Genomic DNA, 26,821 nt, shown 5'->3' on the forward strand with positions numbered 1-26,821 from the left:
CTCTGGTGAACAGACTCTACAATTAGACTTCAGCAAACCCTTAAACCGAATTTTTAAAAGTGGCTCCGCTGAAGCTTCCTCTCGTTTAGCCGGGACCTGACTCTCTACAGGGGTTGGCTACCGCATCTTACACAAGGGTTACTCACATTTTCAGGGCGCGCGGCAAGGATGCAAGAGTAGAAATTTGATACAGTCTTACAACTGTAACTGCTTACCCAGAGGCATAACTGTAGCTCATAATAAACAAATCAACACATTAATACCTAAAATTTTCTCTCGCCAAAATCTCACTAAATACTTATCATCTTTTAAAACAAACTCCATATTCATTGCACCTGAACTTAAAAATAATTGACAAAATGTTTTTAAAACACATATTATCTTCTTCTATCTTTCCAGTCATCGCCTACAATGGCTCCTACCTGACGATCACTAAAGTACAACGCCTTAATATGGGTGCGTATTTATGCATCGCCTCGAATGGCATTCCGCCAACGGTCAGCAAGCGCGTTGTGTTGATTGTGCACTGTAAGTATATGCATATACTTGATTTAAAGAAAGGTTAGGAAATTAATATTGTACATACAATATGGTAATAAATTTTCATCTATGACCCCTTTTTGCCTTCAAAAACTGTTCATTTGAGGCACCACCAGCAAATAACTGCCATACAAACTGAAATCAATTTATTGTAAGGAATCTTTCGTACTTGCGAAATTTATTATTTCTGCTATGTAACCTATGTAAACGCTTTTTATACTCTTGCTACAAGTTGCTACAGAGATATAGGCTTGTGCTAAATATGTGTATGATCAGGAGATCGTAGACGGGCGTAACCGGAATCACTGCCATGCCCACAAAATATCATTAAAAGAAAACTTAAAAAGCATAACTAAGCTGCATATTAAGATACTAAACTATTAATTGTGAAATATGCATTGTGACAAACAAGCACCCGGAAATTGTAATTAAATTCCCCCGACAAATGTGCAAATTTCCAAAAATGCATTTTGCTAAATTGGTAGAAAATTAGTGTGCCAAATATCTGTATGAGCGCGAACAGTCAACCAATTTATTTACAGTAGCTGCTTAAATAAGTCGGTATACCTCAGTAGAGCGTTGCGATTTTTAAAATGGATAAAAATATCGAACAAAGAATTTGTCTGTACTTTTGTGTTTCTAACCAAATTTACAAGCCTACGAATGGTACAAAGCCTTTGACATCTCCTGCGAGTCCGTTCGAAAGATTTTGGAGAATATTTTGGGCATGAAATGCTTCACTCTCGTCCCAATAAAACTGAATTTAATTCAAAAAGAGTATAGTAAACATATCTCTTTGAACATGCTTGATCGTTTGAATTCCAATCCCACATTCATAGAGAGAATTATAACTACTGACGAGAAATGGAGGGGAAAAATTAGGATGATGCTCATTGCTTTTTTTGATATTCGTGGTTTCGTGCATCATGAGTAAGCTCTGGAAGAACAGGCAGCCAATAAGGAGTTCTATTTGGCTATATTGAAGAGTTTGCGTGCGAAGATTCGTCGAATGGCCAGAATTATATATTACTGTGATCAAATGGTAACGTGAATTTTGTCCGTTTCAAAGTAATCCTCTCCCGCTGCAATATAATTATGCCAACAAATTTTCTAGTCATCATAGCATTTGGAAAAATCCTCCTGTGTGATGACCATCAGAGCCTTCTTCGATTCGGCTTTTATATCTTCAATTGAGTCAAAACGGTGTCCTCGAAGTGGCCATGTGAATTTGCTGAATAGCCAGAAGTTACACGAAGGTAAATCAGGCGAATGCGGCCCGATATTAGTTGAAAATGTGGCGAAATGATCACGTATAATCAATGCAGTTTGAGATTGTGCTTTATCGCACTTCCTTGTTCAATAAATCCTGACATAGTAAAAATCGAAGAATTCACTTTTAGAGCCTCACAAGACGACAAGTATCTCAAATACTATTGAATATTTTGACGTGAAATTAAGCATAGATGTCACTAATAGCACTACCAACTAACAGAAAAAAAATTTACCGATTCGAAAAACACGCGAAGTATAAACTAAAAATTTACCTTTCATTCGAAATTCGAAATTCGTAACCTTACCGCTTCCAAGAGGCAATAGACGAGTTAAAAGCCACACAACTGGTGAAAGGCTAACCTTACTAAGGACAAAGTGTTCACTAAACTACTTCTTTTCAAGAAACTGCTCATCTACGGGGCCGCCGATATCGATCTACTATAGCATGAAGCGGTTATTAACCTAATCAATCAGAATCATGTTCTTGAATAGAAAACTTTTTATGAATTTTAAATATCTTCACGATATTCGGTTCAGATTATTGGTGGAGGAATATAATTTTTGAACCAATTTTTGAGAAAAAAAAAACAAATGAAACATACAGCTGCTATTTAAACTGACCGATACAAATCAACATAAAGATCTTTATAAAGAACATTTCATAATTTTGAGGTAAGCTTAATTCGTCTGTAAGATTAGGGAAACGTGTTCCCTTAGATGGAGACCTTTGACCGCTTTCGCTCTCAGATTTAGTTATGCATATACACTACATAATCTTTTTGATTGTTTTTCTTTTCTTTCTTACAGTTCCTCCAATGATTTGGATACAAAATCAGCTAGTCGGTGCTGCCACTGGCCAACACATAGCACTTGAGTGTCAGTCAGAGGCTTATCCAAAGTCTATAAATTACTGGACGAAAAATAACACGATCATTGTGCCAGGTAAGTAAAATGGAAGGAATTTATGTAAACTTAATACAGAAAAAAGAAAAAAGTTAACTTCGGCTGCTCCGAAGCTAATATACCCTACTCAGGTGCATTTCTTTTAGTAACCAAGCTTATAACTATACTAATATTATAAAGCTGAAGAGTTTGTTTGTTTGAACGCGCTAATCTCCGAAATTACTGGTTCGAATTGAATAATTCTTTTTGTGTTGGATAGTCCGTTTATCGAGGAAGGCTATAGGCTATATAGCATCACGCTGCGACCAACAGGAGAGAAGAAACAGTGGTAAATGTGTAAAAAACGGGGAAATTATTTATCTTTGAGGGGTTCCGTTCATTGCGCTGCGAAAGCGGTTCAATATACACAAAAGTTATGTATGAAAGAATTATTTCTCTTTTAATGATCTAAAAAAAAGTCCGTGAGTATTGTTTTTGTGATAACTAATTTGGCCGAAATTATTTGTTATAGTTGTATTAACATTATAATATTAATTTTTCTATATTTATTGTTATTTTCTTCTGAATGTTACATGCAGTATAAAACTATTCAAATTTTTGAGGTAATCCGTAATTTTTGTGGTTAGCAGTCATTTTATTATTTTAGATCTTACTCGCTGATGTTAATTCTTACTCTGCTTTTCTTAGAAAATGCCACGCTAGCGGAAATCTGGTATATCCAAAATGGCTGGCTTATTGACTGGTGTTTTCCGTTAAACCCTCCCAGTGATTCAGAGGGGGACACCAGCAGATGAAATTCAAGCGTGAATTAAATCATCACGCTTATGGTCGACAGTTGAAAAACTCCGCCTGAAAACGAATGTGAGAGTGTGTCTTCATAATGACGTGGATTCAGGACTTTACGCAGAAATGTTGTTGAAAATTGGTGATGGTTGTTTAGATGTTGACGTTGAAGACTACATATTACTGTCAAGAGAATTTTGTAATTTAGTAGGATGGATTTCATTACTAATGTTTTTCCGGAATTGTGACAAAATTTGTGTAGTGATCAGTGGTTGTGTGCAAGAGCAATATTAGCACCAAGAAACGAAATTGTTAATAGGATCAACACTTATATTTTAAACGAGGTGCAGGGAAAAATTAAGCAATATTTGTCAACGTATACAATTATAGATACGGAACTAAGTACTTCACATCCTGTGGAGTTTTTAAATTCACTTGAACTATTGGGTGTACCGTCACATAAACTTCAATTGAAACTAAATGTACCAGTAATGCTTATGCGAAATCTAGATGCTCCTCGGCTATGTAATGGAACAAAGCTTCGAATAACAAAATTGGGACAGAACATACTTGGTGCTACTATTTTAACAGGTGTCGGTAAGGGAAATAGTGTTATAATACCTCGGATACCAATTGTTCCTACTGACTTTCCATTCAAATTTAAAAGGGTTCAGTTTCCCGTCAAGCTTAGCTTTGCTGTTACTATAAAGAAGGCACAAGGACAAGCATTACAGGTAGCAGGAGTGCATTTAGAAAACCCATGCTTCTCTCATGGTCAACTTTATGTAGCCTGTTCACGTGTATCTAATGCCCAGAATTTGCACATATTTGCACCCGACGGGAAAACTTATAACATGGTCTACAAAAATATCAGAGATCCTACTTTGTATTTTATTTTTTTAAATTGTTAGAATTCAGAATTATTTATTTTTGTTACGGTGAAATATATTTTAACGTTTTTTGTTGCATTTCAATACGCATATTTTAGGGTGTTGAAACTTCATTGTCTGTAGTAATTTTTAAAAATTGTTGATCTCAGCCAAGCAATAAAATTGAGTTATCATTTTGACTCATTTCTATTATTATACCCTTACCCTTTATCTCTCATACTTAGCTCCACTGCGGGCGAAGCCGCGGGTAAAGAGCTAGTATTGTATATACAGACACACAGACGAACATGACTAAATCGACTCAGCTCAACATACTGATCATTTATATATAAATTTTTATAGGGAGTGTTGCAAACTTCATGGCAACTTCATATAACTTATTCAGGGTATAATAAATTCATTTCAAATATTTAAAGAGCACCCCTATTCTATACTATTTTTTAACTTTCCGACGAACTTAAACTATATAAACAAAATGGTGTTTTTAAAGCCATGTGCTCTGTAAAAAACGTTTTAGCAAATATGTAGTAGTTTGCTATTGAAACATAAAGTGCAACGGACGTTTAATTAACTTCTTGTCATCCATTTTTTAACCACATTCACGCATATTTACAACAACACACACATATGTACATATACATATACAACTGTATTCCAAGAGACAATCATTGCTCTTAAAGCGAATACTTGGACAAACAGTCAGTGAAAGTGTATGAAGAAGGAAGGCAAATCACCAGAAAATAGCACACACATACTATGAATGAGAAATGTACGTGTGCTATGAAATAATTGATAAGAGAGTTAATAAAACAGAAGGAGAAGGTGCAATGGGCACAGTCCATTAGTAAGCGCTGCGATTGCGATTCGTAAAAGCATCCGCTCTGAACGGCTATGTATGTAATATATATATTTTTGGACATTACTCTTTTGATTTTGAAAACAACTCGGTGGCAATGCAATGTGCAAACGTTCGGAGCAAAGGAGATGACAAATACAACAAATGGCAAAACCGCTAGTGGTTGAATGAAGAAGACTTTTGAGGACTGAGTTAAGTTAATCCCAAGTGACAGGCAATGACATAAAGGACTGAACAAAATAAAATTAAATTCCTAATATTTTAAATAAAAACAGATATTTTAAAGAACATTCGACTTACTATCCCGCAGAGTTGTCATCGAGGACTACACATTATATATTTCTATCCACCAACTTTCCAATGAAAAATTATTAGATCGCATTTCAGATTTATAGAAGACGGTTCGCAATTTACAATCGATACAAAAAGTATATACTCGTACTACTGTGGGTAAAACCACGTCAAGTGGATAATTCGCATTTCACTAGATGAGGACGCAAACCTCTTCATAAAAAAATTTCCTCAAAATTTAGTTTTTGTTAATGTTATTAAAGGTTGAATTTTAAAGGTGATCAAAAAACAAGATGCTGCATTAAAAGTCAAGCTCTCGTTTGAAGCAGCCGAAATTATGGGTAAACAACTAATCATTATGATAATGCGCTATGCCATACTGCATTGCTTTTTCTCGACTTTTCTGCACAAACTCGGCTCATATCGTTTCGCAACCACCGTATTAGCCTAATATGGCTTCGTGTGACCACTGCCTATACATCAAATTTAAAAGGCCAATGCGGAAACGCGAATTTGAAGCGATTGAAGAGAAAAAAACTGAAGAGAAGAAAGTATTGAAAACTATTCCGAACGTTCGAAGATTAGAAAAAGCATGAAAGTGCGTGCTATCGGATCGGGGCAATCTTGAATGGGATGAAATTGTTTTGGAACAGTAAATTAATTTATAATTTACAAACAAATTCACCTTACTTTTTATCATAAGAATATTTGTATGTATGTATAACGCATGATCGAAGTAGACGTGACGATATTTTTGTTTGGCATTTCATCACGGAAAGACTTAGGCTTGAACAATGTTTATAAATATTTCCACTTTATTAAAAAATTTCACGTTTTGGGCCAGTCGATTAGCCACCAACATCGAGTGATATCACACCGTTAGACTTTCTCTTATGGTGATATGTAAAGTCTAAAAACTTTGCGGACAATCCTACTTCGATTCTGGCCATACAGCAAAACAGCGCGCGTGTCTTTCGTCAGTTGTCAGTCGAAGCGATCGAACGAGTTATCAAGAAAGAAATGCCAAAGAATGTTCTTTCGAATGGCAATAAACGTTTCCTATTAAATTTGAAGTTTCTGTGTTTTTGCTTTGAATAAGTAAGGAGTTTAGATATGTATTACCCTTTATACATGTATGTATGAAAATTTAGATATACATACATAGGTGAACAGAACTTAGCTGAAGTTTGCAATGAGTGAGAGGTAGTATGTTCTTAAATCTACATATATGTATGCATACTCATATACATATGTATGTACATATATATAATGCATCATGTTAAAATTCGCACACACTACTGCAAATAATACCTGTCAGGCGAATGTTAATTTCCTGGTTTACTTTTATATTTATATTAGGGGGAGCCAAAAACTAAACTGTCGAACTTTTAAAATAAATGTCTATGTCTTCAAAGGAAAATTTCATGTTTGATTTTTAAATCTTTTTTGTGAGTATTCGAAATTGCCTATATTAACAGTAGCAAATAACATAAGGTGGTGTATTTAAACCCATATATTCGATATATTAGCTTTCTGATTCACCCTAAGTAATGTGCATGTGCATACTATGTGGAGCTTTTGGAGTCATATGTAAATAAGGTCGATGAAAATTCAAAAACTTAATGCATTTTTGTGGTTGAGCGACAAACATACACGCAAATAAATTAAAATTTCAAAATGAATTAAGTTCAGTCGTGACGAAATATTTTTTTTTTATTTGAATTTAAATGGATTTCTTGAACCTAAATATTTGAGAATAGGTATTAAGTTAAAATATTTTCCATTTTCTAAGTAAGGGTATTTACACAAACTTTGCATTGAGCAAAAATTCGATATATGAGATGACTATTAAATTCCATATATAAATTCAGCATAGAAAAGATTGCGTAGAAGACGAACTTTTTTTTCATGGTTTATTACTTTTGACCTTTCAATATAATAAAGTGATTTAAACTTGCAAACGGCAACAAATACAATTCACACAGACTATTACCTTTGTATTGAACAAAAATCCGTTAAATGAGATAAACATTTAATTCCATATTTGAATTAAGCTTTGAAAAAAGTGGGAAAAAAGACTGAAACAGCCACTTTAGTATATAATTGTACTTTTTTAACAGTGAACTTAAAGTCAAATAGACACATACAGAGTGCGACTACGGATAAACTTTTGGGCTTGCTAATAAATTATATTTTATCTCATGAAATTTTTCTTCCATACCCTGTGTATTATTTTATAACAATACTTCATCTTACAAGCTAGTTTTTTTGTAATTAAATATGGTCACTATTCAAAAATTGATTGAAATATGTTTACAATAGTATACACATACAGTGCGGGAGCGCTTCAAAATTTTTATTTTTAAAACATTTTGCATTGTAGCCAGATCAGCCAAAATACTTGTTTGTGGGTTTGGTTTATTTAGATTAAAACATTCAACATTTATTATTAATAAAAAATTTTATAGGGATACCATTTAATATATCAAAAACTATTTAACAATCTTTTGCAACTTGCAAAAGGCAACAAATCTCTCTGTACACAAATATTTTTGACAGACATCCACTCTGGCCGAATCAGTCGTTCCAATGATTAACGCAGTGGCGATTTAAATGATTTTAATTCGCTGAACTTTGTCAATGTCGTCGTATATCTAATACAGCTCATCGTTCCATCGAATGCGATATTCGCCATGGCCAATACGCAAAGGACCATAAATCGTTCGCAGAACTCGAAACAGAATCGAAAACTGGCAACGTCGACTCATCAGATGTTGTCATCGTCCAAGCCTCTACACCGTTTAACAGGTCGGGAATAATGAGTGACTTACAGAGTTTTGTTTTTGTTCGTCAAGAGAGAACTTTATTTATCAATTGCTTATTTAGTCCAAAGTAGCACCTGTTGGTAAGAGATATTCGGCACTTGATTTCGTGGCTGACGTTGTTGTTGGTGTTGATACTGGTTATAAGATAAACGAAATTATCTACGACTTTAAAGTTATGACTGTCAACAGTAACATGGGAGCCAAGTCGCGAGTGCGATGACTGTTTGTTTGATGACAGGGGATACTTCGTCTTGCTCTCGTTCTCGTGCCACACCCATTTGCTCTGCTTCTTTGTCCAGTCTGAAGAAAGCAGAACCAACGGCGTGGGTGTTGAGGCCAATGATATCAATATTATCGACAGATAATATTAAAAGATTGTACCTGCTCGAATAAGTTCGGCAGCTGAAATTCTCCTCTCTAAGAGCAGATTGAATAAGTCGCACGATGAGGAATTGCCTATCGGCATTGGTATCGAACGGCTCGGAGAGGTGCTTCCCGATCGCGACGGAGCTTATGTTGTTGCTCAACGTCAGCTTACACAGCCGAATAGTTTTGCGGCATAAAGGCAGATCTTTTCGTGCTGACAAAGGCAGCTAGAAATCGACGAATTGGTGGTGTGTGTCGATTCACTTTTTGCGGGTCTTTCCAAGATTTGGCGCATAGTGAATATCTGGTCGGTTGTTGATTTGCCAGGTCTAAAGCCACACTGATAAGGCCTAATCAGTTTGTTGACGGTGGGCTTTAATTTTTCACACAATACGCTCGCTAAAACCTTATACGCGATATTTAATAGACTTATCCCACGGTAGTTGGCGCAGATTGTAGGGTCTTCGTTTTTGTGGATTGGCCCAGAGCACACTTAAATTGCATAGAAGCTGATGCATGCTCCTTATCAGTTCTTCGCCGCCGTGTTTGAATAGCTTGGCCGGCAATCTTTGTTGTTCTTTAAACGGGTAATTTCTATTCGAAATTCTTCATGGTCGGGCAAAGGACGTCTGCTTCATCGTCATCGATTTGGGTATCGGGTTCGCCTTCTCCTGGCGTTATGCTTTCACTGCCATTCATCAGGCTGGAGAGGTGTTCTCTCCATAATTACAGTATGCGCTAGGCATCGGTAACTAGATAACCTCTTTGGGTTCTACAAGAGTATGCTCCGGCCTTGAAACCTTCTGTTAGTCGCGGCATATTTTAGTAGAATTTTCTAGCATTACCTCTGTCGGCCAGCTTTGCAAACTTTTCATATTCGCGCATTTAAGCCTATCTCTTTTCTTGTCTGCAAATGCGTCTTGCTACCCTCTTCAACTTTCGATAGATATCTCATCCCGCACGTGTTGTGATCGACCCCTCATTGTACCAGCTATTCTTTTGCATTTTCCGAAAATCAATGGTTTTGTTAGCACCAGTACGTAAGAAGCTTTCAATGCGTCCCACAGTTCCCTTATGCCGAGTTACCGTTGAGTGCTCTTAGAGTGCTTGAGTGCACGTAGAGTAGAAAACCTTTTCTCTGCTGGTTGTGATTGGAGCATCTGGCCATGGAACCTTCTTTTTGTTTATTGACGTGCGTTGTTTGCTGCACAGAGGCGGGTGCGAAATTTGGCTGCAACAAGGTAGTGGTCAAGGTCGATGTTAGGACCTCCAAGCGTACGCACATCTAAAACACTGGAGACAAGTCTTCGGTCTATCAAAACATGATGGACCTGCTTGGTGGTTTTTCGATCCGGAGACAGCCAGTTGGCTTGATGGAATCTAGTTCTACAGATAACCATATATCCCGGCGAATTCGATCAGCCTCAATCCATTTGGGGATGTTTCCTCGTGGAGGCTGAATTTACCGACCGTAGTGCTAAAGATATCTTCTTTGCCCACCCTGGGGTTAAAGTCGCCAAGCACGATTTTGACATCGTGGCGGGGGTAGCGTGGGAGCCAATCAGCGATATAGTGAAGAACTTCGTTTTGATCCGGATTGTGGCTAGACGTTCATCCACCGGGGTGTATGACAGTACTCGGCTACGGAGTCTCTCTCCCACCACGAATCCCACATCAAATTTCTGCCACAGTAGTAAATGCCACAAAGACCTATTCGCCTCAGCCCTTGTCCCGTCCATCGGATTTCTTGGACGGCGGTAATGTCAGCCTTCACTAACGTGGACATCAACCAGCTAGGCAGTGGCATCTTCCCAATTTAGGGATCGGACATTCCAGGTGCATGGCCTCAATTCGTTTGTCATGGTCGTCAAGAAAAAGGGGGTCTCGCATCCGATGTTTGATGTTCTTTTACATAGAGTGCGTTTTTTATGTGGCGGGTCCCAAACCCAGCGCACAACCCTATGCAGGGGATGTTTCGCCTTCTCACTTTAGCTCGCCTTCGAACGGATGTTCTTAGGCTACCCAGAGGATACTTGGTCAAAGGCCGGAAGTCGTGAGCCGCTTGAGTCATATGTAAAAGAATCGTTTCTGGCCACTTCCAAGTGAATGGCAATCAGAGAACTTTCCTCACTTGCGTGAACTTCTACACGTGACTCCATTTTCCTATTGCTGCAAAATATGCAGATTAAATTATTAATAAATCCAATCAGATCGGTTACTGAAAGAGTTAAATGTGAAACGACACGGCTTGATTGAAAACTTAAAATAGATGCTGCATTCATCTCCATCTGTGATCTGTTCGATTTATACATTCTGCGACAGTTATCGCAGCCGTGAGCATATTTTAAAATCGGGATTTTTTGGCTATGTGATATTCTCAACGATCGGAGGCGAAAAGCTGAGGAACATTTTGGATTCGTTTATTCAGACACGAAAAATATGGCTTCAGAACTGAAATTTGACGGAGAAAAAACCAGGAATCTGCGGCCGTCAAACAGAACTCAAAAGTTTCTGCGTCATAACTTGTGAAGAATACTTCAAGGTGTACATCCCTCTGTTGGATATAATCGGCGTAGATTTGAAAACGCGCTTTTCTAAAGAAGTGTTGGATGGATCTCAACCGAGTTTGTTGCTTCCAGAAAAAGTATGTGATTTGAAAACAAAAGAAATAGAAATTCTTATTGGCTGCTTTCTATGTACATAGATAGCTTTAGAGATTTTTTATATAATGATAACGTCGAGCGACGTTTGAATCTCAAAGGTGAACTTGATCACTGGCAGTGCCATAAGCAAAAATTAAAAGATATCATTTACCGACTACTGCATTGGAAACTTTGAAGAACTGCGATGTAGATTTATACCCCATACCGACAGAATATTCTGCACATTTCCTGAACTGATGAATGCGAACTTTCGACACTCTTTTTCGACACTTCGCCACATGAAAACTTGGCTGAAGATGAACATGCTTCAAGAAAGATTGATTGCTGCACACTCTTTAAGGCATGGAAGTCACTGCAGAAGAAGTTCTCGAAAGATTTTCAAAACTTGGCTCACATCGTTTTGTTTTGTGAAATTATTATATTCAATACACGAACTGTCTCTGGAGTATTATACATTGCAATAGAGTACGTCACCCGGACGTCTACGATTTATAATGCGTTTTTTAATTTAGTAGGATTTGATATAAGAAAGTCGATTTGAAAATTTTTCACCACGATATTAAGCTGTAAAGAAACTACAATATTTAATACACCAAAATTCATGTTTCAAGTAAATGTTTATTTCCCCTCAAATTAATTTTTATTTTGACGCTTAGCAATTGCATTTTCTTGAATGGCTGATAAGTTGGGCATCTCTTTATTTCTCGTATACATTTGTCTCCATCTTGTTGTGGAATACTTCAAATTAAGCGTTAAGCAAAAGTACATGTAATTCATACATAGCCAGACAAAGCATACGGTATCAAATAAAGGGTGTCCACATTGACTACACATTTTATGTCTGCAATTGGCTCCTATTTCCTTGTTTCCTTATACTCTCTAAGTGAAGCTAAGCTTACTTCTTCTTGGCCATCTTGGTAAATCTTAAACTAGAGCAGTCGTTTTTTTGAATTTCAATTTATAAATAAATAAATCCATACTTTGAGAAATTCCGTGCATATAACGGGTGATTTTTTTGAGGTTAGGATTTTCATGCATTAGTATTTGACAGATCACGTGGGATTTCAGACATGGTGTCAAAGAGAAAGATGCTCAGTATGCTTTGACATTTCATCATGAATAGACTTACTAACGAGCAACGCTTGCAAATCATTGAATTTTATTACCAAAATCAGTGTTCGGTTCTTTTCTTTTTTATCGACAAATTTTGTTCAGCGATGAGGCTCATTTCTGGTTGAATGGCTACGTAAATAAGCAAAATTGCCGCATTTGGGGTGAAGAGCAACCAGAAGCCGTTCAAGAACTGCCCATGCATCCCGAAAAATGCACTGTTTGGTGTGGTTTGTACGCTGGTGGAATCATTGGACCGTATTTTTTCAAAGATGCTGTTGGACGCAACGTTACGGTGAATGGCGATCGCTATCGTTCGATGCTAACAAACTTTTTGTTGCCAAAAATGGAAGAACTGAACTTGGTTGACATGTGGTTTCAACAAGATGGCGCTACATGCCACACAGCTCGCGATTCTATGGCCATTTTGAGGGAAAAATTCGGACAACAATTCATCTCAAGAAATGGACCCGTAAGTTGGCCACCAAGATCATGCGATTTAACGCCTTTAGACTATTTTTTGTGGGGCTACGTCAAGTCTAAAGTCTACAGAAATAAGCCAGCAACTATTCCAGCTTTGGAAGACAACATTTCCGAAGAAATTCGGGCTATTCCGGCCGAAATGCTCGAAAAAGTTGCCCAAAATTGGACTTTCCGAATGGACCACCTAAGACGCAGCCGCGGTCAACATTTAAATGAAATTATCTTCAAAAAGTAAATGTCATGAACCAATCTAACGTTTCAAATAAAGAACCGATGAGATTTTGCAAATTTTATGCGTTTTTTTTTTAAAAAAAGTTATCAAGCTCTTAAAAAATCACCCTTTACATATATTGACAACACGTATTATCATATAAACATTTCTGCGTTTTCGTAAGCACAATGATAAACACATACTGTTGCTTTAACATATATTAAGACAACATATTATGACTTTGTTTTACAGGTGAGCACTTTGCGTCCGAAACTTTTGAAAGTGGCTACAAAATAACTACCCGATTAACCATAAAAGAGGTTGACACATCCGATTTCGGTTCTTACCGTTGTGTGGCAAAGAATTCTCTAGGTGATACAGATGGCACAATTAAACTCTATCGTAAGTGAACGATGAAAATGAGAAACAAATATTCTTACACAAATATATGTAATCATAAGAAGACAACAGAAAAACACTTTAACCTTTGCACTAATATATACAAGGTGTGTTCCACAGTAAACAGGATCTTTTGAATCTAGCGCCCTCTGGTGGCGCCATCTATATGTCGACTGGTGCGTTAGAATCTGATATCGACTTATCACGATTGTCCAGTGAAAATTTAATAACATTTTATAGATTGGGAGTGTAGTTATTGCGTTTTAAGTGTCAGTATGTTTGTATTATCGGTGCGAAAATGAGCTTCGAACAAAGAGCCAACATTAATTATTTTTTTTAATTGGTAAATCTTTTACCGAAACGTTTCAATTGATGAAATAAATTTATGGCAATGATTGTCTTTCCCAGAATGCACGAGTTGTTTCAACGTTTTCAAAGTGGTCGTGAGGACATAAATGACATGTTGGCCAATAAAAATCCGTGATCACCGGAAATTCCATCGAAACCAATTCCAATCCAAAACCGATTTATCCATTTTAACCGAATGTTTGGGCTTACGAAAGGTATGTGCTCGTTTTGTTCCGCACAAATTGACTGACAACCAAAAATTGCCCGGAATCCAACATTCGATCGACGCTTGTGACCGATTATTTGACCAAAAATCACATTTTGACCTTTAAACACGTCCCGTATTCACCAGATGTGACATCTTTCGACTTCTTCCTTTTCGGTAAGTTGCATTTGGCTTTGAAAGGAAAGCGTTATGCAGACGTAGAGACTATTCATAAGGCTTGCACCGGCAGGTTGGCGGTCATAACGGCCAACGAGCTAAAACACTCGTTCGAAAGGCTTTTGGACCGTGCAAAAAGCGTATTGAAGTAGAAGGAAACTATTTTGAATAAAATAAATTGATTTTGCCAAAAAAACGATTTGTTCTGTTATTTTTTTTTAAGTCCTGTCTACTTTGGAACTCACCTTGTATGTTAAACAAGTATGAGTTTGATACGTTGTAGAATTAGGACACTGCCAAAGAAGGGCAGTGAAATAATAGAGCAATTCAGAATCTTGTGCAAATATTTGACATCAACAATGAACGACTTTTTTGTAGTTTCTGTGCAACCTTTGTAAAGACCATTAATTCACAGCTGATCGGTGAAGAAAAGCATTTAGGGAAAAAAAGGTTTAGGGAAAAATTAACTGACGCTTTATTTGATGAAGCTACTGAAGAAATTATAGACATTGAAAGTAAGAAATATTTTTAGGCGGCACATAGCACATAGCACAAATTTCAAATTTCTTGATTTTTAGTTTACACAATTTACAAAAATTTCTCCATTTCTTTTCTTTGTTTACAATGTTTTTATTTTTGACAACAGCTGATAATTTGCAAACCAGTGTTGCAAATTATACAATGGCGTTTTAGTGTTGCTTATTTGCAAGAATGCAACAAGTGCATCGCTATACATTTTTTAGTGTAAAAGCAAAAATATGCTCGCTAATTTGCAATTGCAAAGATGCAAGACCATTTGCACCAGATTCTGAATTGCACCAATGATATTTTTGCACTTGAAAGTCAAAATATTAAATCAAAGTTTTGTAAGAAATAGTTTTTTGATGATGCTGCAATACACAAGCGCATGATAGGAAACTATAAAGCAAATAATTAGGTAGTTTTCCTTTTTTCGGGATTTAAAACGCCTATTGTTGTCATTTTGATCTTTTTTAAAGAAGGGGGAAACATCAAAGGCCGGAGTGCGGAACTTCAATGCGTTAAACCTAACCTACTCACAACTTCCATGAAACCACCTGATTAATTATTACTTCGTGGGAGTGATAATACATTTAAGGCTCCTCTATGGCACGGACTTGGCTCTTTCTTCACTTTTAGAGACGTCTCTGATAACTTGTATACCCGCTTGTATTCGTCACCCTAGATGTCAATGAACATCACACTGGCTATTACCTTAGCAGCGAGTTATAAGAGTTCTCTTAGTGCCGTCAGCCTATGCACGGTGCTTATTTGTCTGGTATATGCTTTAATGCCTTTCGCCTATATAAATTCATATTGGAGTCGCATGTAATACAAACGATCTTATTATCTGTACGAGTAAAAATCGCCGGCTGGAACGCACGCAGTCTGTGCTCATAATTTTTGATAAAGCGTTTAAAATTCTAATTATCCTTACCTGCAGTGTTTTTTAGGTGATCCTTAAATTTTAATTCTATTATTAATCCCAGATACTTTAGTTGTGACTGTGAATGAATCTTACTATCCCCTTTGGTGAGAGATATTTTTTCCTCCACTTTTCTAGTACTAGTACGAGCTAGACTTATGTCTTTTGCTCAGCCAGTTCTAAAATCTTTGCGGAGAACCATTGGCTGTTTAGCAATTGCTACCACAATAAGGTCGTCTGCATATGCAATTAGGTTAACGACTGTTGAGAAAATATTTGTGCCTTCATGAGTATCGAATAATAGTCGCCTGTTTTCAAAATAACACATAATAATTTACACAAGATATTAAGGACTTTGAAGGCATTCTTCACATGGTAAACAGGTAGAAACATTTTTTTGTTCCGCCTTTCCATCGCTTGCCACTTACTGCGCATTTCGCAGTGCCAACGACATTGTTTAGTGCGCTAATGTTGCCATTTGATAACTTACAATTGTATCGAAAAATTTTTAACTTTTGATATATTGTATAACTCAGAACGTTTTGACTTACGAACGCTACATGTGCAACTCAAAATATTCGTCTCAGCCAAAAAATGGAGATAAAACGCAAACATTTTCTGGCGATTAATTTTTACAATTTTAGGCTTAGATTAACTCGGCAACAGTTCATCAATGAATTTAATTCAAAATTTAACAATGAAACTCCAGTTTTTATCGATATAATAGCCAATTTAATCTACGACATCACTCCAAGTTGAATTTTGTGTATGTCGTCCAAAATAAGTTATTAGTTCGTAATCTATTGATAATGTGATCAAACTTATATTGCCATACCGGCATGTGACCTATCGTGATATTGAGATAACTAAAGGCATTAAGGGGACCAGCATACATTCAATATTTATTGACTGTAACAATTTTTTTGTACGTACGATCCTACTCAATTTGTCATTCGCTCAATAAAGACTCATAAAAACTACGATAGCGATGCTTCGAAACACGTTTTTGACATCGTCAAACAAAACAACGAAAATTCGTGAATTTTGAGGGATACATAACCATTTTCAAGAAATCAGCAAACCCAATCACCAAGGACGAATCACACATTAGCACAACAATAAATAAAAGTTCATTCAAGTGAGGAAAGTTTTCTGAGCCCCATTGACTGGGAAGGGGCCAGAAACGATCTTTTACATATGTTACAGCACACTATTTCCGGTCTTAGACCGGGTATGCAAAAAATATCCGTTTGAAGGCAAGCTAATCTGTGAAAGCGAACCAATCCTAACTACGCTTGTGCACTGGGTTTCTGCAGTAGCAGATTCACCAGTGGAAAAATCATCAAGCTACTTGGCTGACTTCGGATCGAAAAGCCACCAAGCAGGTTGATCATGTTGTGATAGAAGGAAGATACCCACTTTTATCTGTGCAGCAAAAAATTCACGTCAATAATTGCAAGGAAGGTTCGACGTCGAGAAGCTGCAATCATAACAAATAGCGGAACGATTTTCTGACCATAAGACTTGCGGGATGGAATAAGTGCCGAGGTGCAAACAATACAAGAGAAAAGTCGAAATGCCTGAGTACGAAGAGTTAAATGAGCTTGCCGACTAGAGTAATAACAGAAGGTTTAAAGAGCGGAACATACTCTTGTAGAACCCCTAGAGGTGATCCCGTGAACCCGACTACCCAATCGATGACGATGGAGCAGTCGTTCCATTGCCCTACCATTAAAAAGTTCCCTCCAGAGAGGACAATGAAATGAAGCTTATGGATCTGCTGAGAAAATATCTCCTGTCATCAGACAAACAGTCGACTTGGCTCCCACGTCACTGTTGGTAGTCATAAGTTGTAAATAATTTCGTTTATCTTAAAACCAGCATTAACACCAATAACAAGTTCAGCCTCGAAATCCAACGCAGAATAACTCTTGGCTACAGGTGCTACTTCGGACTGAGTAGGCAATTGAGAAGTAAAGTCCTCTCTCGACGAACAAAAACTTTACTAATTATTTCCATCCTGCTACATAGTGAAGAAGCATGGGCAATGGCAACATCTGATGAGTCGGCTTTACCGGTCTTCGAGAGAAGGGCTCTGCGTAAGGCTGGCCGGACCTGGCTACAATTAGATCCTTCAATTGGTACTAAACATAGAAAAGGAGGAATGACGGGTGCGCTGTTGTATACTCGGTTATAACTTCGTAAGCGGCGTCTACGACAATAAAGAAAGAAGAAATTCAATCAATAATGTACTATGTTCAATATGCGTACTTTGATTACAAAACTGTGTTTACTGTGTTAAAATAACATACTATGTTTTTGATTAATTATATACAGATGTTTTCAATGTACGTAGATAGCTAAACATGGAGGAAAATACAAAACAACCAAAAAATCTTAAAGAAAATAAAGTATATTCGTTAATTCTGGTATTGGCTCGTAAGCCAAACTTATAAGCAATTGTATTCTTAAATATTCACTTATATATAATACTTTATTAAGATTGGCTTCAGTTTTAATTTAGCAGAATTACAATATGTCGAATTTCCAGGGCATCTTTAGCCATTGTAATTTCATACATACTTAGGTACTTATAAAGTTGTGATTTTTGGTGATTTTCTTGAGTCCTTCTTACTTGACTATATCTAAGCTGACAACAACCGAAGCGTATTGCATAGGTAATGTGGCACTAATTGTAATGGAGTTGACGAACCATGTATATACATACTATACAACTACACTCCAATATAATAAACATTTACGTAATTGTTTAAATACTACTTTGAATTCATGTACAAGATACTCATTATATGGAAGCCTTAGGCATTTAGGTTAATAGTCAAGTTGCGGTGTGGTTGGTCAGCTTTGAAGAAGGTGTTAATTATTAAGATGGGTGTTAGAAATTTAATCAAAAGATTTCGGTTTGCAAGTAATTGAATTGATTTATATGCTAGATTAAAGCATAAATATTTACTGATGCATAATGTTTGAAACCATATAGGAATAACTTTTTATTTTAACTTAATTAACTAACATATAGTTGAGAAGGACTACTAATTAAAATAGTTTTGCATTCAAGATTTCATGATTGTTCTTTGGTTGGTTTTTATATAAATAATAATACTAGAAGTATTGAGATTAGATATAGTTATATCACTTAGAGCCAGAGTAAATGAAAACTTCTAAAATTTCGTTGCATAAGTTTTGTAATTTTAGTCAGCAGTTTAGAACCCCAGTGAGTTAGTTTTTTTTAATTTAATTATTGGTGTAACTAAAAGAAATTAAGTTATCAGGAAAATGTGTGCAAAAGAAGTCTATATATAATTTAAATAACTAAACTAAATCATTATTTTCGCAATGTGTGGTATTAGTAATACAATATATATGGTGATCGAGTTACGCGATATGGATTTCGTTCCGCCCGTTGCGAGCGGGAGTCGGTCTTGATACAAGAGGCGCGCTTTATAAATGTGTAGAAAGCTTTACACTACTCAAGTAGTTACATATGTTCAGAGTTTGGGACACGCCACTTAGAAACCACGCCCAATTAAAAGGAAACAACAGCCTCGGATGAAAGATCGCACTTTTGGTGACGACCACAGCAAACGTAATAAGGACTTTGATTCAATGGCATGCACTTGGAATGTCCGGTCTCTACATTAGGATGGTGCCGACGCGGGCATCCTTGGTACAGCAGTTGGAAAATTTAGCCTAATATGTACTAGATTCCAGCACAAGAAAATTCATCAAGCTGCTTGATTGTCTCCGGATCGAAAAGTTCGTAACCAGATCGATCATGTTGTGATAGGTGGACGACACGCCTACAAAGTCCTCAACGTGAGAACAAAGGGGAGCTACGACGTCAAGAAGCTAATATCATAACCGACAGCTAAACGGTTTTCAACTCCACTTACACTTCTGCTATCTGAGAGCACTTATCAGCAACTCGGTATTCAGTAAACAGAAAGAACAGCTTGTCTGATGAGCACTGCCGTGTCGCAGAGGAGAGAAAACAGACTGCCTACCTCGCACTGTTACGATCGATCACAACACGTGCGGAATGGGATTGATACCGAGAGTTGAACATGGAAGCAAGACGCATATGCAGACAAACAAAGGAAGTGTGTGTATCAAGAGCTTGAGAAGCTGCCCTACACGGGAATTGACCAAAATTTCTACGGAAGTATACGGCAACTAACGGGAAGTTTTGCAAATTAGTCTGCTGATGAAATTAAAAATCGCTTCAAGAAAAGCTTTTGCAGAGCGACAAACCGAATGTAACATTAATTGGAATTATGAACCTACCTAAAAACTAACAGAAGTTATCGGTCAAAACTGCGCTTATTTGATCTAAATTGAATCATATTAACAAACCTAATCAAAATCTTGAATTCAATTACAAAATAATGAATGGTTTCACTTGAATTTTCTATCATAACTAAAGTTCTTAGTAACAAAAAATAATATTATTTTCCAAAAAACTTTTCGGTGGTACGTATATTCGTTAGTACGTTTTCGTTTTAATGGAGTAGAGTTATTATAAATAGCCCTAATTACCAGTTGCATGTATTTCCCAAATGGTTATATTTTTTTTGTTGTGAGGTGGAAGGCGAAACTTTAACTTTCGTTTTATGCAAATATTTTCTATGTTGTGTCCTACTTACTTAATACAAACGTTTTTATATTCCCTTTTTTATGGTTTTACTAAAAACTATTACCAATTGATTTCATTCAAAATATTTCTTACAATCTAACAGCTAAATATCATAAAATCTTTTTATACATACATATCTGATATTCATTTAACTCTTTCACTCATTTAAGTACCGTAAAGTTAAACTATGTAACTTCCACCTCAAGTCATATATTTACTATACCGCACTGAACTATTTTTCTCTTTCCTTGCCTCTATTCTATATTTTCTCCTTTTATATTGCAGATATTCCGCAAACAACGACAGTAACCGCATTAGCCCCTACGGTGGCTCTAAATACTGTGCCAGTAGTGGTTACAAAATACAACAACAAAGGTGTGTATAAATTCAATAAGCCAAAAACAAAAACCAATTCAAATAAATGCTGAAATAATTATTTTGTACACTTATATACATAAATTTATTTCGCTGCTCCTCCCATGTTTTCCACCTCACAACAAGCAATATACATAGGTACAGTTACATATGTATGTCTATACCAGAGGCCTGCACGATTAAGGTAGGCATCGTACGATTACGTTACTAAGTAACACTTCTGACGATTACCACGATGCGAAGGTAACATTGCGCATCGGCATCGCGACATCGTGGCATCGTACGATTACTATCTGGTATCGTCAATGGCAAATAAAACACTATAGTCTTACATGATGTTAATTCGTTGCTGGCTCGACAACGACTGAACGATAGAGCGTAAGTGTACGTGTGAAGTTAGTTTCCACAATTGTTCTAAGAAATGCCGACCACTGGTAACATGTTAGTAATCGGCGATGCCGCGATGCCGATACCCACGATGCCGATGCCCACGATGCCAAAGTACCGTTACGTAGCGTGTACTCGCCGCATCGGCATCGCCGCTTGCTAACATGTTACTTTTTTAATTACTCGTGCAGGTCTCTGGTCTATACCCTGTAGTTCGGCTGGTGTCAAGCGATTACCAGAGCGCGAATTCTACTAGCGATTTCATGCATTACCGCTAGTTAGTCTTTTCGCTAATGATTTGTAATGCAACGAGGCATCGAATCTGAAAAAAACCCACCCCTAAAAAACGAAACTCAATGCGTATATGAAATTGCAATAACAACAATGTGCGAGCAGATCAAAATTCAACAGAAATTTAGTCTCCCGTACTATTCCTGCAGAAATTCGCAGGAATTGTAGTTCGATCGATCGCTCAGTCTGCCGTTGTCCTTTTTACACTAAATTGTTTAGATCTTGAGTGTCAATTGTAGTTGAAGAACAGTCGAAAAAGGTCAATAAAGAACAGACATTCCTTAAATAAAAATAATTTATTTTAGTGTTGTTAGTGAAAAAATTAAAGTCGAATAAAAAAATAAAAAAGTGAAGTGTAAAGTAATTTATAAGGTATACATTAATACCATAATAATCAATCAATATAATATTAACGTTAAAAAAATTTGCAAGTGAAATTAAACAAATAATAATAATAAAGAAGTTATAATAATAAAAATAAAAACAAATGAAGGTAGCAAAGAAAATTGTAGGTAGGAGACATCTGCGTAGACTAGTAAGGAATGAGAGATACAGGTGCGTTGAAAAGTTTAGAAGTGGTACTTTGCAGTATTTTATGCCACAAAAATCGGTGGGTATCGAAGGTAAAGTATAAGCTGCCAACAAGTATATTCACTTTTCATTCATATATATTTTTTATTTCTAGAACTGATGGAAAGAAAAATGAGCCAAATTTCTGCACAGTATCAAGTGCTCCTAGAAGAAGTAGCGCAGCAGAAAGTCCTAATTCAGCAGCTTCTGAAAGAACGCACCGACGACTCATCGATAATGAGAGATTTTCCAATTAAAAACAAAACAGATTTGGGCCGAATTAATGAAAATATAGAAGTTCGCGGAAAGAAGAACTACGTAAGTAATATTTTTTCTTTCGATTTCCTTATTTAAAATACGTTTCTTTACTTTCTTGCAGATCAAATGTATGACTCAAATTCTCCAGGGTTCTGGAGTGGTGAAAAACCTGAAGAATATTATGACAGACGAATTGGCCATGCAGTACAATATTGATGGAGTGTTGGGCAAAGATTCGCTCAATAGCTTTACAAATTTTTTCGACGCCCTTATTGGTAAGAACAGGACAAGCTTTTTAATTAAAACAGTTAATAACAAATATATTTTAATTATTTTAGAGTCCATTCCTACCGGGATAGACGCTGGATCGCCAGAGAATCAACAGTGCCAAGCCCTTCAGCGTCAAAAAAACGCGTAATAAAAAAAAAATCATTTAGTAAATAAAGAAAATAAATGATTAATAAATAACAATATAATGTAAGATAGTACATATTTTAAAACTACTAAGTAAGAAATAAATTTAAAAAATACATATGTACATATAATTGAATTTAATAAATCTATTGCTTTGAATTTCATAAAAATTTCTTTTATTTTCGTAAAATTGAACCAGTAGAATCGCTAGCGAGTTAGAATTAATGAAATCGCTAACGATTTTGAATTAGTCAAAGCACCTGTAATTACGAATTAACGAAATCACTAACGATTTGGAGTCAGTCAAATCACTAGCCATTTTGAATTAATGAAAACGCTGGCGATTCTGTATTAGCGATTCACTAACGATTTTGGAACTAGTCATTTCACCAATGACTGGTAATGCAGCGTGGCACCGCTCGATTACTCTCGTAGGACATTGCAATGTAAAAATCGTAAGTCAAATAACATTGCGAGTAATCGGGCTGGAACTGGTTCTAGTGATTAGGAATTAGTCATATCGTTAGCTCTTCCCCGATGGTACCGAACTACAGGGTAGCATCACAAGTCCTTACGCTTCCCCTAAGATCGATTATTTCACTTTGACTGACTTACAGACCTGAGCAAGTCCCTCAACCAATTAACATATCGATTTGTCCCATTTATGTTATTATTCCATAGCAACGTTTCTTGTTTTATTGTGTTTCTTGGGGTGTACGAGTATTAGTACAATATAAATGAGGTTAACGCAGAAGACACTACTTATCTTATATACCTATATGTCAATATGTTTATGTTACTGGTTTGACACACAGCCATTTTTACATACATATTTCTATTTAATTTCTTTTAAAATGACAAAAATCCTAATGGGTGCACGCTTCTACAAAATAGATCAACGTTTCAGTAAAAAAATTCACCGCACAAAATCGAATGTTGCAGATATTTCACCGTCATCATCTTTGAATAATGTTTATATTGGTGCCACATCGAGCTTATGGAATTCACAAGATCACGGCACAGGGAGAGAGTATAATCAATGTGAGTACATAATAGAGATATGAAACTATATTCGGTATTTTCAATTTCTAGAAGACAGCTTTATATGAATAGATTTCATATGATATCATATTACTCGAGGGCTAAGTAAATATGAGTATTTACTGGAAAAATTATAATGGAAAGAAAAAAAAACTACAACGAAAATGTTCTCATATCTGTGCTGATTTAGGACTTTCATAAAAAGATTTCTTCGCAAAATAGTGTGTACGCTTTCCTATGTGAGAAAAGAGAGAGACCAACAGGTGCCCACTGAAACGAAACCACTTGAAAAAATTAACAGTTGTTAGCGGTTGTTTTGTTTGAAGACCCTTGAAAATGTATGCAATATTTTCCCTTTACGTTTCAATTGAGCTCAAACATTGCAAATTATTCATTAAATTGTCTAAAAACCACTTTGAATAAAAACTTGGATATGCTGGAATTATAGTCCTATAAGAAGACAATAAACGCTTGTGGCTTTAGATTTAATGTATTCTCCAAACTGTTGTTAGAAAAAAAGCACAAGCAACATTAATATATTTTTTTGATTTATTCTTAACATACATATTTTCCATCGATATCTTTAGTTTCAATGTTTGTGCACACGATTTGCATTCAACAGCAGCACCACACTTTCCACTATGGCAATATGACAAACGATTATGCCACTTGAGGTGTCAGCACTTACTCTCGGCTGTCGGTTGACTTCTCTCTTTTTTCATGCCACACTCGACTCTATAAACCCATCAGCAAAAGATGTGAGTTACAATTGTGCCTGCCAATTTCACTCACAACGCAAAGGGGAAGGAAAAATCACAGAAAATGCATTTTCATGGGGGAATTTGCAGATGGCGCTTTGAGAATCAGACAGACCAGCAAGATAGTACGCATAAAGTTATATGGAGCACATAAATAAATGTGAATTATAAATCCCTTATTCTTAACTTTCAAAAGGAGCATAAATAAATTTGACAGCTGGCGGATTTTTAGTTTGTGAATTAAATCTTTCATTGTGAAAAATATGGATAAAAATGAATTTCGCGTGTTGATAAAATATTGCCTTTTGAAAGGAAAAAATACAGTTAAAACAAAAATTTCACTAGGTGACGAGGCTCCATTGTTTCACTCTGAAATCCACTTGATAGTCATCTCTTTGTACGTTATGTTTCTTTGTACTGGTCTGGCCTGCAGAGACTATTTCCTGTTCTCAGACCTCAAAAGAATGCTCGCTGGTAAATAATTCTCATCTTCACTAAAAGCACTGATTTTTAAGGCTAGGCGTCAATCTAAGGCAACTTTAGAATCTGTAAATTTATTTATTATATATATTATATATATATTATTCCTAAGCTGACGCTATAATCTGCAACGAGATAAATTTATCACACAAACTAAACACACCCTTATGTGCTATGAAAAAAAGCATCTGTGAAAACTATAGAAGTCTTGGCTATTAACTGAATTAACAGTTAGATGTCTGAAGTATCCAACTGCCAATGAAAGCTGACATACATATAAAAAAATTGCCAATATTCTAATATTAAGGAATTGCTAGGTAAACACATGCATTTCCAACTACTTGATTGCGTAGAGTAGAAAGCCTTCTGTACCTTTTAAGTACAATTATTTGTTCGACGAAATACTCACTTTAGATTTATAGGCATTGATATTGTATAGACAGATGATACTTTTTTGCTGTAAACACAAGCGTTTGTTATTTTTTTTCATTCATGTGACCCAACGGAAAAAGTTTTAGCTTAGCAGAATATGTTTCACGAATTAAATTGTCTACTATCATTCGCAACGCAGGTAACTTCGAAACGGAGCTCTGATACCCATACATGCAGTGTTTTCTCTGTCCTTAGGCATGTGTTGGCATGAGAAGGATTACTTCGTCCATATTCACAATGTCGGTAGAAGTTCTTATAAGATTTGTAATCACCAAATTTGGTTGTTGTAGCTTAAGTGGTATAATAGATATGTACATTAAACTTATAGATGGCGGGGCCACAAAACTTTTTAAAAAAATTATTTTTACTGTCCTGAAGTCGTCTTAAATTGTTGGATATATGAGTAATATATACCTGTGTAGTATTTATTAGTTTATTGGAATGTGTGTATGAAAATATATTGTCCACACAAGATTTCTAAAAAACTGATTTTTTTTTTTAACTAAAACTTAATTTATTTCTTTTTTTCGCAGGACATATGTGCCTAGCAAATATTTATTTTTGTTTCTCAAAAAATAGGTACCTTGTACATTTTGACATTGGGAAACTATTTTTTACTTAAAAACGAGCAATAACATTTATGCCACATATTTTTTCACTTTGTCAACTTTTTATTGCCCATATCTGGTGATTAGATTACCAGCTGCCGGCTCAAATGTCGTCGAGTAGACCCATTAATCGGCGCATGGCACTGGTGTTACGGATTTATACCCCATCCTCTGTGCAAAAGAAAAACAATGACAACATACTGCTATAATGCTACACATGTAAATGTTCGTCTGCATTATAATTTCCACGCTACTGTTTTTATTTTCCACACATTTTTGTTTCTTTGCTTGCCAGATTAGATTGAAATTCGCTACCAATTCTTTGTCGCTTAGTGATTGCAGCTTTGACTATTGCAGCGTAGCGGCACTTCCAGCGCAATGCGAGAGGTAATGAACCGATGCGGCGCTTAGTGGCACTTCAACACTGACCGCCAGCCGTTAGCAATCAGCCACTTTCGTTCTCGATTAATATATCTGGCCGTGTGAAAAGCAAATGATGCGGCGGCATACCAAGCCTATCCAAAGAATTTAGAAATTCCACTGGATAATTCACGGCGTCGTCTTCATTGTCAAGACGATCGATCGATTTGTATGAGCGCAAGTATCCTGGAATTTGACTTTGAATCTTCCAGTTTAAGTCAACAACATCGGTATTTTTGCAGTTAAAATTACGCGTGCACTCAAGAATCGCAAATACGATAATTTGGCCAATGTTCGGATAAACTTTCGTGTTGAGTTCATCTTCCGTTGAAGTGAATTGACAAAAGGCAGATGAATTAATATTAAG

General features: G+C 36.2%; 1 protein-coding gene across 3 annotated transcripts in view; it reads left to right on the top strand.

Moving 5' to 3' along the window:
- Positions 1 to 26,821, top strand: part of LOC125780339 (hemicentin-2-like) — a 98,988-nt gene that overhangs the window by 66,791 nt on the left and 5,376 nt on the right. For all 3 annotated transcript variants that reach the window (XM_049462547.1, XM_049462548.1, XM_049462546.1), the window contains exons 7-11: positions 400 to 528; positions 2,620 to 2,754; positions 13,446 to 13,595; positions 20,706 to 20,795; positions 23,610 to 23,756. In XM_049462547.1, coding sequence (XP_049318504.1) covers positions 400 to 528; positions 2,620 to 2,754; positions 13,446 to 13,595; positions 20,706 to 20,795; positions 23,610 to 23,756 — 651 coding nt within the window. The remainder of the gene's footprint in view (positions 1 to 399; positions 529 to 2,619; positions 2,755 to 13,445; positions 13,596 to 20,705; positions 20,796 to 23,609; positions 23,757 to 26,821) is intronic.

The sequence above is a fragment of the Bactrocera dorsalis genome, chromosome 1, assembly GCF_023373825.1.
Source record: "Bactrocera dorsalis isolate Fly_Bdor chromosome 1, ASM2337382v1, whole genome shotgun sequence".
NCBI lineage: Eukaryota > Metazoa > Arthropoda > Insecta > Diptera > Tephritidae > Bactrocera > Bactrocera dorsalis.